Here is a 14,586-nt window from a genome sequence, read left to right as displayed (position 1 = left end):
AAAACAGTTAGCGGGTGACAGCATTTCTGAGGCTGTAACTGTCAGAAAGGTAGGCCACTGCACACTGACCTGTTCAAAGACAAGCCTGGAACCAGCGGCGAGTGGCTAAGCCCTGTCACGGATGGTTCGGTCAATTTAGAAGGAGAGCCGGAGTTCCGAGGGAGGCGCGGTACGGGGAGGCGGCCAAGCCAACAAAGCAGCTGCCGAACGCTGTCCCCGAGCTTGGGGAGCATGTAGAGGCTGAGGGCTTCGTTCCCCAACATGCGTGTAACTGCGATGCGACTGGTCTGTTCTGGGAGAAGATGCCTCACAGAACCTACATCACTCCAGAGGAGAGGGTTTTGCCAGGACACAAGCCGGGGAAGGACAGGCTAACTGCTGCTGCGTGGGAATGCCAGAGGGGATTAAAGGCTTACTTATCTACTAGTGTGTCACAGTGAAAACCTACATGTTTTTAGGAGAAAGAACGTGATAAAAAAGCAAGTTACGTGAGATGCGGAGGGCCGACACCAAAGCTTAGGTGACGAGGCAGTGCTTTATAGAGTAGATGAACGAAGTTTTTGGCCCCAGTGTGGAAAAATATTTGCAGGAAAAAGAATGGCCTCTGAGGGCTTTAGTAATTACGGCCAGCGCTCCTGCTCACCCTGCAGGCTGGGAGGACGACCCACTGGACACGTTCAGTTTCATAACTGGGAAGTTCTTGCCCCCAACACAACTCCTCCGCTCCAGCCCGGGAGCCAGCAGGCCATTTCCAACTTCATAAACCTCTATACGAAGGCCCTTTTCCAGAGGCGTTTTGAAGTAACCTCGGATACCCAGTTGACACGCAGAGAGTTCTGAAAGGACCATTTTAATATGTTCCTCTGAGTTACTCTCATAGAGGAGGCCTGGTGTGAAGTCTCTTCCCAGACCATGAAGTCTGCCGGGAAGAAATTGTGGCCAGAAGCTTTAACTCCAAGGGACTTTGAAGGCTTCGAGGATGATCCTGGTGGCCCCAGAGTGGAACGTATTGTGTCTCTGGGCAAGTTCATGGGCCTGGAGGTCAGTGATGAAGATGTCAAAGAATTAGTGGAAGGACACAGAGCAGAGCCCAACACTGAGGAGCTGCCGGAACTTGAAAAGGAGTCGCAACAAGATCGTGGCTGGGGAAATGTCTTCAGGTGCGGAGGAGGGAACGGAGGAGGCCTCTGCTGCCGTGTTAAAAGAAATGTGGGGTAAATGGGCTGAAGTTCAAAATTTTGTGGAAAAGTATCCCCCAGAGAAATCTCTAGCAAGCAGAAATGTGGACCTGTTTGATGAACAATGTCACACTTCAGAAACATTTTGAAACATAGACAGAAACAAGTTTCTCTTGATAGGTTCTTAGTGAGACTCTAAATCCGAGTCTCCAACAGTGTTCAGTGAAGCCAAGAGACAGAAAACAGAAGAAACCCCTGAGAAATTGCTCTTCTCCTCCTCCTCCTCTTCTACCTTGCCACCATCCCATTACGCCAAGAAATCCTCTCAATGCAGGTAAAGTGAAGCTAAATTTTATTTTATTTTTATGTAATTGATTGCTTTTCTATTCATCTCTGTTTAGTTTTAACATTCTCTATTACAAGACAACCTCATTACATAATATTATTAGCCCAGTAAAATGTGAACATTCTGGGGAACTTTTCCGACTTGTTTCGAATGACATTATTTCTTGACGGAAACATTTGTTCGGTACTCGTCCGGCTCGGCACTCATCACGAGTTCCAGAATGAACTAATGACCAGTACAGAGGTACCACTCGCCTATCCTGGGCCTGGCAATCATAAAACCCAAACCCAGTTCTGGGAAGAGGACGGTGTTGGGAAGACTCACACGTGAGAGCTTAGGTGACGTGCCTCACCCGGCTGGGTTTCCTTTGTCCTGAAAGAGTTATATTGGGGCTTACTTCCACCCCCGAGACCCTGCGAGTGCATGGCATCATGAGCCCCTCCTCACTGAAGATCTCCATCACTCAGAAAGCACACCTTCCTAGGAAACTGATTGGATAGAGAGCAGTCTACCCACCTTCCCTCGTGAGAGGAACGAGAGAAGTTTGTCTCCCCAAGCCTGCAGGGTGCGGAGGGATTGCAGTATCCAAAGAGAACCTCCACAATACTCCACAGAGGCCAGGACAAAGGCAACTGAGTACGAGAAGAAAGCCATTTCTTTGAGTCAGTATTTTCCAAAACCACAGCGCTGACTTCTACTTCACCATCTTTCGGCTACTGGTAATGAGCAGGCAGCAGGTCTAAGAGAAAAGGAGACAATGCGGGCCCCCAGCCAGATGGGAGAACCACAAAGCAGCCCCGGCCCAGCTGCTTCCCTTCAGGAGCTTGGGATCCTCCTCACCCCAGTGGTGGCTGGGCGGTGACTTTCTGGGCCCAATGGGGACAAGATCAAAGGCCGACAGGCATGGAGGGGGTCACGTTGCACCTGAAAACTGGCATGCCGCATTTTGCTGATTAAAGCCAACTGTCCAGGATAATGACTGTTGACTTTAGAAAAGAATCCTTGGCTGGGAGTGATGGGCCATCCCAAACTCAGCAGCATCATTAGTTCGATGCTTTTGTCCCCAGCAGGAAGCTCCGCTCCCAGCAGGCCTTTAAATGAAGGGGTCATGCTGAACACATCTGTTCTTCAGGAACGACCAGAAAAAGAACCCCCCTGAGAGCTTAGAGAACCCTTGTCTAGACACAGTTACAGTATGTTAGTTTAAAAACAGGCCATGAGAAAGAGCAGGGATTGTGGAGTTGGATATTTCTGGGTGCTAATCTTGGTTCGGGCCAGGTACTATTTAGACACATGGGTTTTGGGTTATTTAACCTTCCTCATCCCCAGTTTCCTTATCTGTGTAACAGGGATAAGAGCAGGACCTACTCCAACAGCAAGGCTTTGTTGTGATCGTTCTCTGGGAGAACCACGTAAAACATAACCACGTCTCCCATAAATAAGAGCTGTCACACCACAGTTGTGGGCTCCCAAGTTCACAGAAAACAGGAATTTTGAGTTAGATGCCACTCCACAGGGGCAACTCTAATCCCCCATGGCTGCAGCCCGTGTCTCCCTCCTCTCCGTACCCGTTTCTCCGGAATTATACGATCCCGTAGCTCATATCATTTCACTTGGAAAAGGAAAAGCCAAATATCAGCCTTGGCATTTATTAGCTGCCTGATCTTAGGCAAATACGCTTCAGCTCTGGGCTTCAATCTATAAATCCTCCGTGAGAAAGAGGTAATAAAACTTCTCTCTCCATCCCACGGGGCCGTCGTGAGACATGAGTGACAGCATGCCGCCGTCTACAAAGCCAGACCCAAAAATAGGCCCGCTTCTTGTCCTGGCCCCCCTCCTCTGCTGACAGGAGCTACGTGTCTGGATTGGCGTTCGCAGCACAAAGACGTCATCAGTCCTATTGGTCCGGGAACGAACAGGCTATGCAAACCCGAAGACGACCAACGACCACAGAGACACACGGGCTGAGCGATCACTATTTGCAAATCCACACTAATTGGTCATGACGGAGGTCAGTCCATCGCAAATCTCCCATGGTTTGTCTTTACTCACCCACCAGTGTCCACTTCATCTATGTCCACTCTCCAATGCTACAGATATAATGGGGGGCCGGTGGGCACAGGAGTATTTCTGAGAAGTGCCATTCCCAACAGCTGTACGAAGGGATGTCTAGGAGCGGCCATGACTGTCTGCGGAGGCTATCAACTGACACCCCTCCGAACGCAGCTGAGGATCACAGCCCCAGTCCCTTCCTCTCCTGTTCTACCTCCTCCTCCTCCGACGTCAGCTAATAGACGGGCTTTTATCCTGTTCCCTTCCTGGTGTACCTGTCGTGGAAAGACGCTCACCTGTCCCAGGGCTGTTCTGGGGGCTTTGCGTGGGGTGGTACTGATGGAGCTGTCTTAGTTATGTCACTGCAGGGTCACAGGCACAAGTAGCCTCAGGAATGAGGTGAGCCCACACAGTGATAAAGAAACCCTTTGCTCGTGACTTTAATACTCCCAGGGACCCAGCTCCGAGCTGACTGTGTACCATTCATTTAGCAAACATTTTCATAAGCCAGGCATCACACCAGGCACGAGGCGACAGGGCAGTGAGAAGCAGACAGGACGCGGCCCTTCTGAGGCTTTCTGTCTAGGTGAGGGACAGACATCGACCAGCTCACCACACGAAGGCATGGGAGAGTACACTCTGCCATGAGCTTACTGAAGACGTGTCTGTGCTCCTATGACAACATACGATAACAGAATACCTATTAAGGCAAGGGAGGCTTCCTGAGAGCAGGCAGACCTCAAAAGAGTTGCGGGTTAAGTTTCAGATCCCCACAATAAAGTGAGTATTGACGTAAAACTATTGACGTAAAACCAGCTCTAACCAGTGTGTTGATGGAGGGCCTTGCCTTCAATTTGTGAAAAATGTAACATCTGGGAAGTGTACTAAGATGAGGTGAGCCTGTACATGGCAGCTTAAGCAAAAGAACTTGGAATTTATTAGCAGTGGGGGAGAGAGGGCAGGCTGGGGAGCAGAGGTTAACAGATAGAATAATAACCTGTGCCAAGGCCCCCTCATGGGAGGGAAGGAGCAGAGCGGGTGTGAAGATCCAGTGGGCGCGCCATGGTCCCAGTGGGACAAGGGGAAGCTGGAGGGACGCAGGAGCCAGGCCGTGCAGCAAAATGCTGCTTGGTTAAGAACCACGGAAAGTTTCACACACAGAGAAAAAGTGCTGGCGGTTGCTGGGCTTGCTTCGGGGAAAGTGGACTCATACCCCTGACAGACTAGATTTGGGGGAAGAGAAGCGAGCAGAGGAAAATGGAAGAGACGCAGCTGGGAAAAAAACTGCTGTTGTGCTGGGCGAGGGTCACAAGCGTCGAGACTAGGATGCTGGCAGGGGAGGCGGAGACACGCGAGGATGTGGGATGGTTAGATACAGGGTGAGGAACAAAGTCCCATCAAAGACCCGCTGCTGGGTTCTGCAGGAGCAGCTGAGAGAGAGATGGCCCTGCTATGAGCCAGGAGAGGCTAAGGTTGGGGAGAGTGGGCAGGTCATGGTTTTGGGTTTGCTGAGCAGCCATTACGTATGACTATTACTCCTGTTACCATTATTAACAATTATGGAAAAATTATGTTTCACAAAATGCCTTCATACTCATTGTCCTTACTGGATTCTCACCCGATGCCTATCTCGCGGGACATAGGGCCGTGGCAGGTCGGTATGCAATTGGTAGGAAAATAAAAGGCAGGTGCGGGGCCATCTTGCGTGGCACACGCACTAGCAGAGGTCAGGCTAGTGGACAGGACAGCGGAGACGGCATCCGTTAGAACTCATCCAGGTTGGATTTTTTCATTGCTTTCTGTAAAAGTCACGGGGCCTCAATTCAAATGGATAAAAACCCAGCATGTAAAACAATGAACAGCAGGTCTACCTGCATTAAAGGGGACAGGAGGGAGTCAGAACCCCAATCTCCTCCCCTCCCACGCCCCGTTCCTCCAACACCTCCTGGAAGTGCTGGGGTCCCCAAGAGCAGGTAGGTTACCGCACTTGGTATCTGACTCCATCAGCCTCCCAGCTCTCCATGGATTTTATAACAGGCTGGACAATCACGGGCCCTGGAATCCTATGTCACCTTGGCTGTAAAAGTCGGCAGGCCATTTTTAAGAGCCTGCTGCCGTTCGGGGACTGCTGGACCTTCACACGAGTCATCTTATTCGGTCCCTTCCTTGGCAGCTGGCATGCTGCCCGATCCACCCAACAGCTGACGGAGCCAGGGGTCAGACCCCAAATCAGAGAGTTCTTCAGTGATAAGCCAGGATATAAACTTTGGCTTTTTTTTTTTTCCCTGCCACTTTGTGTTTTCTTTAAAAAGTAGAAGGTACAGGCTTATAAAGGACATGGTTCAGGATTGCCAAAAGAAAGAAGAACAGAGGGGGAGGAGGCAGAAGCATCCTTCCGTGCCAGATGCCACCCCTCCCCTCCCGCTGCTTTCCCCCGTGGCGCTGGCGCTCGGACCGGGGGAGACAGAGTGGCTTGCTTTCACCTTAATTAGCGCAGCAATTTGCTAAATTTTGTTTTTCCCTTTTTAAGAGTGTTAATCAATTTTAGCTCAGAATAGACTGGAATGGCACTGAAATTACCACAACAATCCCCAAATGCTAAATTCTGAACGTCTCCATCAACCTCGGAGCCTGAAATATGGGAAAATCAGAAACTCTGGCCGGCATCTCTGTGATCTATTTAAAATGTTATGGCTCTGAGATGAAAAGATAATGGCTTTATGAGGTTTGGAACAAGCAATTTGCTAGCATCAGCCTCATGCCTAGGTGTCAGGCCTTCCCAAGGTGATTGGAGACAGCGCATCGCATATTTCTGCAAAGTTCCGTGTTCCTCTAATAACAGCAATTTGTTAAATCCACAAGCATTACAGGGTACCGGCTGTGCACCAGCACTGCAGAAAAGGATACAATATGCCTCTGTCCCCTCCCCCATAAAGAAGGTTCGAAACTAGAGCAGTAGACAGACAAGTGAATAGAAAATGTGTCCGTCGTTTTGGAGAAATCAGGAAAGGTCCTCAGACGGGGTGGCAGTGCCCCTGAATTCTGAGGGGTGGGTGAGTAGGAGTTGGGACAAGATATGGGGAAGGGCATGTCAGACGAAGGAACAGCATATGCAGACACTCAAACACGGGAGAGAAGGCAGAGAAGCGAAGTGGTTTCTCAGAGTTAAGTTACAGAGGCGATTTGCAATGATGATAGTCCGGAACCAGATATGCAGAACTTCTCAACCGGACGGTGACTCTCCGTCTCGAGGCAAGCAAAGCGGCACAACGGAAGGACCTTATGCCAGGGAGTGACATCACCGAACAGGTCTCAGCAGGTTGAAGCCCTGCGGCTCAGCATAATCCTTAATATTTACTCAGCAGTCTTTTAAAACACATTGTCACAGATATTCTCTCTTTGAGCCTCTTACTACCTGCCTCATGAGGTTGGTGTTATATCACCTTCCTACTGGTGGAAAAAAAAAAGATCCAGCAAAGACATACGTTATTTATTTTGTGTCTTATGACCAGTAAATGACAACCCATGAATTCAAGCCCAGGTCCACGGGACCCTGAGTTCAGCACTTACCTGGTGGGGTAACAGAATTCTCCTGATAATATCATTGAGCTTGTTCAGATCCGCATCAGGCCAGTGGCCTGCAGACCCTACCAAAAGCCTCGGTGGCCAGAACCACACCGACCAACGCACATTCTGTACCAAACACGTGCTCACTCACTTAAAGGGTTTCGGGAATAAAATCAGATCCGGGTGGAAACAGCCTCAGCGATACCCTGGGGATTTCCAGTTGGGAGCTGAGATTTCCGCCATCGCTGAGGTCCCCTAAACCAGAGTCAAGAGAAGCTGCAGCGTGCGGGGACCAGGGAGGCGCCACTCCCTCCCACGCGTACCTTGAGCTCGTCCGCGTTGTAGAAGTCCACACGCACGGCGGGCACCATCCACGTCTGGAAGAGCGTGGCCAGGATCTGCTCGGCGATGGAGTCAGCGATGAGGTGGAAGTGCAGAGGGTTCCGCCTATGGGGATGGAGAGGAAGCTGGGTCAGGAGGGAGCAGGGGGCCTCGGGCTTCCAGCCTCCTGATGGGCCAGGCCTACGGTTCTGTTGTTGGCCAGCCTCTCTGTCTGTCTGTCTGCGGTGTTTTGTTACAGCAGCTCCAGCGAACTGAGGCAACTGTCATCGACGTTAACTGATGAAACTGTTATTTTCTCTACGCTTTGGCATCATTTTTCAAATTAAGTATTTCAATTAGTTCCTCCATCCATAGACCAAAAAGAAAAAAAGAGCTGAATGATTAAACATCCAACAACAAGCGATCGGACAGCAAACACATATGTGCTAACAGATGAATGAGCCTGGGGTGCTCAGGCGGCTATCGATCCGGCAGAGACCCAGGAAGAGAGAACACACGGAACTGCATAAACGTTAGAACACGTATGTGACCAGAGGCCGGGCTGCCACACCCAACGATGGCACACGTCCCTGGGAGCCATGTGAACAGACTGACATAGACAATAATTTAAGGGTACCCCTTGGGCTGGATGTGAACAACCTGCACAGCCCTACAGGATGGTGTGCAAGGGGAGCACAGAAGTGACAGGGCCGTGAGGCTGCAAGAGCCCCCTTCTCACGAGTGGAGACGACAGGAAGCCTTCATAGGCTGTCGCAGTGACCCGGGACCTCCGCATGGGAAGAGATGGAGGAAGGCATTCTGCAGGATGTAATAGAACAAGGAAAGAATCGGAGGTAGGGAAGTCCACAGCATGTCTGTGAAAGAACAATCATCTTATTTGGGTGGCTCATACAGTGGCATTTAATGAACACCTACTACATGCCAGGAATAGGCAGGATAAAAAAAGAGACAGAGTTAATGGCAATCAGGGACTGAGTATGTGACCTCCTGAGAACTGTGACTTGCGTTCTCTAAGAGAAAGAGAGCCAGATAGCTTTGGGGGCACTCAACAGGCAGCCAAAGTTGGGATTTGGGAGGTTAACCTGCTTACAGAGAAGATGCCCCAGTGTGGGGTAAGAGGAACAGGCTCTCAGAGAAGGGCGCTGAAGGCATTCCTAGGAGGCTGCCCCCATCCACGATCTTCCTCTGGCCCATTTAAAGCATCTTCCCAGGAGGAAGAGTACCTCTGTAAAAACACTCAGCTCATCTTTAGGGCAAAACTAGGTGTTTGCCTTGTCAAGGGGGCCAGTGTGCCTCCTGAGCTCCCCCCATTAGAAGACTATGGAGATGCTTCACCAGGAGACACACAGGGCTCCCAGCCCGGGCAACCACCAAGGCCCTAGCAGCATGCCTGCACTGGCTCAGCGATCAAATGCAGGCTGCACAGCCGCGGCTTGGCTCCCGTTCTCTCTCGGGAGGTGGGATGCCTGGAGGGGCCCCATCAATGCTGCACCTTCGACACCATCCCGAGAACGTGGGTCCCGTCCCCTGCACCTTTTAGTGGCCTCAGAGAAAGCACCTGAAAATACTGTCCTGACCACTTTTCTTGGAGTCTCCATGGAAATCTGAAAGTTTCCCTTGAGCTTTAACTTGTTAATCTACTGCCAACGAGATGGGCACACCTTCATATCCCACAGTCCCCTTGGGACCAAGACAGCGCCAATTACAACCCTCCTAACATGCCAGGTAACTATCTGCAGAGTTCTTGTTCAGTACTGGTCTGTCCTCAAGAATCTAAGCCTCATGGGAACAGAGACTTGGGTCTGTCCTTCACTGGTATATCCAAGCGCACAGAAAAATGCCTAGCATATTAACTGGGGGTTCATTTATGTCCTCTTCTGTCCCCTCACACAAGCATAGAGTTACTATTGTTGAGTTACTCAGCAATTCCTCTCCTATAGACAAAAATCACATGAAAACATATGTTGAAAGCTTGTATACAAATCTTCATAGTGGCATTATTCAAGATTAAGAAGTAGTAATGCCCTGCCTGGTGGCTCAGTTGGTTGGAGCATCATTCCGTACACCAAAAGGTTGCAGGTTCGATCCCCAGTCGGGGTGGATACAGAAGGAACCCATCAATGCCTCTCTCTCTCTTTCCCTCTTCCTTTCTCTCTAAAATCAATCAACATATCCTCAGGTAAGGATTAAAAAAAAAAGCTGAAACAACCCAAATGGCCACCAATAGGTGAAGGGATAAATAAAACGTGGTATAACCATACAATGGAACATTACTGAGCAAGGAAGAGGAATAAAGTACTGATAGGTGCTACAACATTGACAAACCTGGAAAATACCAATGCTAAGGGAAAACAGCCAACCACAAAAGACTAAATGTTACGTGATTCCACTCCTAGGAAACGTCCGGAATAAACAAATCCCTAGACAAAGCAGATGAGTGGTATCAGTGGATGGAGGTGGGAGAAACAGGAAGTGATGGCCAGTGGGTATTCGGGTTTCTTTATGAGATGATAAAAATAGTCTCATATTAGATAGTAGTGATGGTGGGACAACTGTGAACACACCGAAGACCAAACCACTGGGCACTTCTAAAAAGTGAATTCTGTGATTTGTAAATTCTATCCCAGTGCTCATCTGCCTGCGATGGGGAGGGAGGTTCTGAACTGCGAGCCTGGGAGAAAGCGTTAGGCCTGGCCCACTCGGTGGTTTCTGCGTCTCTTTCTCAGGGAGCTGGGCTGTGGTCCAGTAAGTGGTTTGTCCGTGTGAGAAAGCCCTGCAATTGTCCAGCTGGCCTCGGACCAGAAGGTAAACCCAATTCATAGGGACAATACAGAGAGCCTGCTCATGCCCACATTTGAAAGAACACCCCAGATTTCAGGACTAAGAGCAACAACAGCGATACTTCATTTTCCATGTGGGACTTCTGAGTCTTAATTGGCATTTGGTTTCTAACTCAAAAAGGGAAGAAGTAGTTTCAGTGATAGGACCCTGCGAATTCCAAAACTAGCCAAAAGGGTTGGGTCTCCATCCTGTTCTCGTGCTCACAGGGGGATTAGCCATTTGACAGACATTAAGGACGTTATTCATGCTGAGATGAATTTCATCTACTAATGAGAATAGGCGCTTATTCACAAGAAATCAGAAAGGGATTTTCTCAATGTATGATTCAGTGTTCTCTAATTTTATATCAGTACAACATCTAAAATAGTTTCTTATACCTATCACCGGTTATACATGCCCTTTGAGAGCACTGGCTTTAAGTCCAGGAGAAGAGGCTTCTGCTGTGTAGGCCAGTTGGGGTCCCACAGAGCTTGCCTGGGTTCGAACACTCAGACATTGCTGTAGGCATTTGGCAAGACCATGCTTTTGCATCCATGAAGGAAGCAAGTGTGTGCCCCATCCTCGGCAGAGCCTGCAGACTTGGCTTGTAACGAGCGAGGGTCCCCCCTGCCTCTGCTTGCCTTAACTGCTCCCCTGTTCCAGGCTGGGATGCAATAAATATGGTAATCCTAAGAGGCAGAGATGATAAAACCTCAGCTTTCTTCTCATTTCTCCTTTTTTCCTTTGTCAGGAATGTGCCACAGCCCCTCCAAGGCAATCCAGGGTCTGTTTTTATTAAAATATACAGGGAAGTCTGAGCTGAAATAATCCTTAATTATTAAGTTTAGAATGGAATTGCAATTTGAGAAAAAGGAGGGCCTGTGACAGCGACTTGAATGCTTAGTGAATGTGTTACAATCAGAGATTTAAGGGACCTCATTGCAGAAAAACACAGCAGCCAGAAGGAAGGTTTTTCAGTGTGAGTTCCTGATTTGAGGGAGGACAAGTGGCCTTGATAATGTGAGATGATTCAAGGACAAGTCAGTATTGTGTCAGAACAGCTCTCCACAGGAGAAGAACAGAACAGCTTTCCAGAAAAATCAAAAGACCTGGTATTGTAAAAGCAGCACAGATTCTAGGGTTTGCAAAGCAGAAGTTGGAATTGCAGGACCATCACTTACTCACCAATGACCTTGAACAAGCTTTTTAACCTTGCTAAGCCTCAGTTTCCTCATCTACTTGTGGGGATAACAGCATCTACTGACCGGGTCGGGATGAAAGTCCAATATGATGGTCAAATACAAATAAGTGATGCTTAGTATCTGACTATCTGACCTTCCCACATTGGTTCTCTTTGGTTTCATAGATACATGCATGGCCAAAGAATATAGCTCTCTCACCTGTTTAAAGATATTACCTGTACACATTTTCTCTCTTTTTTTTTTTTATTCTCACCCAAGGACACTCTTTTTTGCACTGCTTTTAGAGAGAGAGGAAGGGAAGAGAGGAAAAGTGAGAGAGAAACATCCATGCGATGGAGAAGCATTGACTGGTTGCCTCCCACACACGCCTGGACCAGGGATTGGCACCTAGACCAAGGGTCACCTGCACTGTACACAGACCAGGGTCCCAGGGGTCGCACACACCCACGCCAGAACAGGGATCAAACCCACAACCGAGGCACGTGCCCTGACTGGGAGTCTACCCCGCAGCCCGTCAGTTACGGAACAGCACTCCAACCCACTGAGCCACCTGGCCAGGGCTGTTTTCTCTTTTTTCCTCCCAACTTCCCTGAGATAGAACTGACAAATAAAAATTGTACATATTTCAAGGTGAACATTAAATATCATGAACATTTAAGATGATGTTTTTATGTGTGTACAGTGTGCACTAATCACCACAATTAAGCTAATTAGCATATTCATCCTCTCCTGTAGTTACCACTCTCTTTTTCATTCCATGTTATTTTCTTAAATCTTCCTAAAACATTTTAAAACCTCATTTCATACTCAGTACCCCCAAAAATACATACCTAGGAGGATGAAGATGATTATAGATTCACAATAATGATAGCAATTTCTACATGGTCTCCAAATGTAATACTTAAAAACAAAAAAAAATTACTGATACCCAAAACGGTAATTTTTTTTTCTGATTGCGAGCTCCGACTTTGAAGCTGGATTGACTAGGTTCAAACCTGGCCCTGACCATCCTCTCTGCATGGCTTTCATCCTTGACTTAACATCTTTCTTGAAGACTTTATTTATTTTAGAGAGAGGGGAAGGGAGGGACAAAGGGAGGAAGGAGCACGAGAGAAACATCAGTTGGTTGCCTCTCGCATGCCACCAACCTGGGACCTGGCCTGCAACTCAGGCATGTGCCCTGAATGGGACTCGAACTTGTGACCTTCAGGGCTTGACTTAACATCTTGATCCTCAGTTCTATGGTCGGTAAAATGAGGACAATAACAATATTCACCTCAAAGAGGCATGTGAGTATAAAATGCATTAATATCCGAAACACACTAAGAACTGAGCCTGATATATTCGTATTTGTTAAAAAAGTAAAATGCAGAGATGTTTCACACAGATCATCTCTTTTGATATTCAAAACAGGCTCTGTGATGGCTTGGGGAATAAGCCAAAGCTCCAAGAATACAGTGACTTGCCTAGGGCCACCCGGCTTGCAGATGGACAGACTAGAATCATAATCTAGCTGTTTCTTTGTTTTATTCAAATCCTAGGTTCCTCCCTTCACAATCTGGAAACTGCTCTTATAATAAGTTGAAGCCTGAATAAACAATAAGATACTGGTCACAGGTCTTCAGGGGAGCAAGTAAAGTTAAAATAAAACAAAAACAAAACAAAACAGAAAAAAACCCAACTGCTTCATATGCAAAGTGAGGAACTCACCCAGCTTCTTCCTGCCAACAGAGCTACTGTAGAGTGTGAGAGTGAGTATATCATCCTAGCAAGCAAATATTAAATTTTTACAAGCTGGCCAGCCTTCCTGCCCAGGAGGTAAACACTTAAGTTACTAAATAAATATTTCCTTTCTCTGCTCACTAAAAGCTCAGTTTCCTGGAAGAGCAGCTATATTTCCCAGTTTATTTGCAATTGGGATTGAAGTTGCAGGCATTCCCCAAATTCTTCTTTAAATAACTTTCCACTGAGGTGCCAAAATATATAGTGTGCTATCTTCTGTTAGATAAGCCTTCATTCACATAGAGTTTGTATTTAATTTTTTCTCATCCACCTTTTTTGCATCACCATAGAGGCTGCATAATGAGATGAGCAAAAATAAATGTAGAAGGACAACAAAACCAAGATCACCCCCAACTACAACACGCAAAAATTCCATTTTTAATTTATTTTCTGCTAGTCTTCTACCACCCCCCCCCCACTTACTTCCACCATGTATATGTGTATCTGTAGCAGGCAACACATATGTTTATATAGTGGAATGATATTAAGCATATGTTTTTGAATGATGCTGTCTTCATTTTGTATTATAAAATATTATTTGTGTCTATGTTACGACATACTTTTTAAAACCAACCGAGAACATGGTTTACAATAAGAGGATGTTCCACTTATTTAATCTTACTGGTTTTAAGTGTTACTCTAATTTTTATAATTATAAGCAATGTTTCATAAAAGCCTTTGTGTAGTTAGGATTATCCTTTTAAGAGAGAACCCCTAATGGAGTCAAATAGGGTCATGGTCTTAGACATTACACTATGACATTTCTTTAAAAAAAAAAATTGTCATAGCAGTTTTCAGTGTGGGCATCAGTGTATATGAGTGCTCCTATCACTCTAACTATCTTTCAAAATACAGTGTGCCTACTGTCTGTCACTAGGCATATTGCAGAAGTAAAATTGATTTCATGTAACAAAGCAAGCCTTCAATAAAAAAAAATTGCTGAAAATCTTGTCTGGAAACTAAATCTAATTACTGTAATTCATAGTGAAAGCCAAAAGAGGCATCCTGGCCCACTATTATTATTTTTAACATTAGAAAGGTATTACGTTCGTCAAAGTATTTTATCATCATGGGCTTGTTAATCCCCATAACGTGCTTCAAAAGCAATGAAGCTATTCATAGCTGGACCTTGTGGGCTGAATATCTTTCAAAAGTCCCATTGTCTTGATACCTAAATTCATTGGCACTGGCATATCAACTGACAGAATGGTTCTCATTGGTAGAATTTCACGGGTGGGGGAGGGACGGAAGTGATTATTTGGTTCAAAAAGATCAAGAAGTCACTGGCATGGGGCGC

The 14,586-nt window shown here is 47.1% G+C and overlaps 1 protein-coding gene across 4 annotated transcripts in view; it reads right to left on the bottom strand.

Moving 5' to 3' along the window:
* LARGE1 (LARGE xylosyl- and glucuronyltransferase 1) overlaps positions 1–14,586 on the bottom strand; it is a 522,466-nt gene that overhangs the window by 279,502 nt on the left and 228,378 nt on the right. For all 4 annotated transcript variants that reach the window (XM_090272547.1, XM_090272549.1, XM_090272546.1 and 1 more), the window contains exon 5: positions 7,467–7,590. In XM_090272547.1, coding sequence (XP_090128673.1) covers positions 7,467–7,590 — 124 coding nt within the window. The remainder of the gene's footprint in view (positions 1–7,466; positions 7,591–14,586) is intronic.

Source organism: Furipterus horrens, unplaced genomic scaffold (assembly GCF_987537825.1).
Source record: "Furipterus horrens unplaced genomic scaffold, mFurHor1.1.pri manual_scaffold_4, whole genome shotgun sequence".
NCBI classification, from domain to species: domain Eukaryota; kingdom Metazoa; phylum Chordata; class Mammalia; order Chiroptera; family Furipteridae; genus Furipterus; species Furipterus horrens.
The sequence above is the reverse complement of the archived record's forward strand: the minus strand, read 5'-3'. Positions and strand labels throughout refer to the sequence as shown.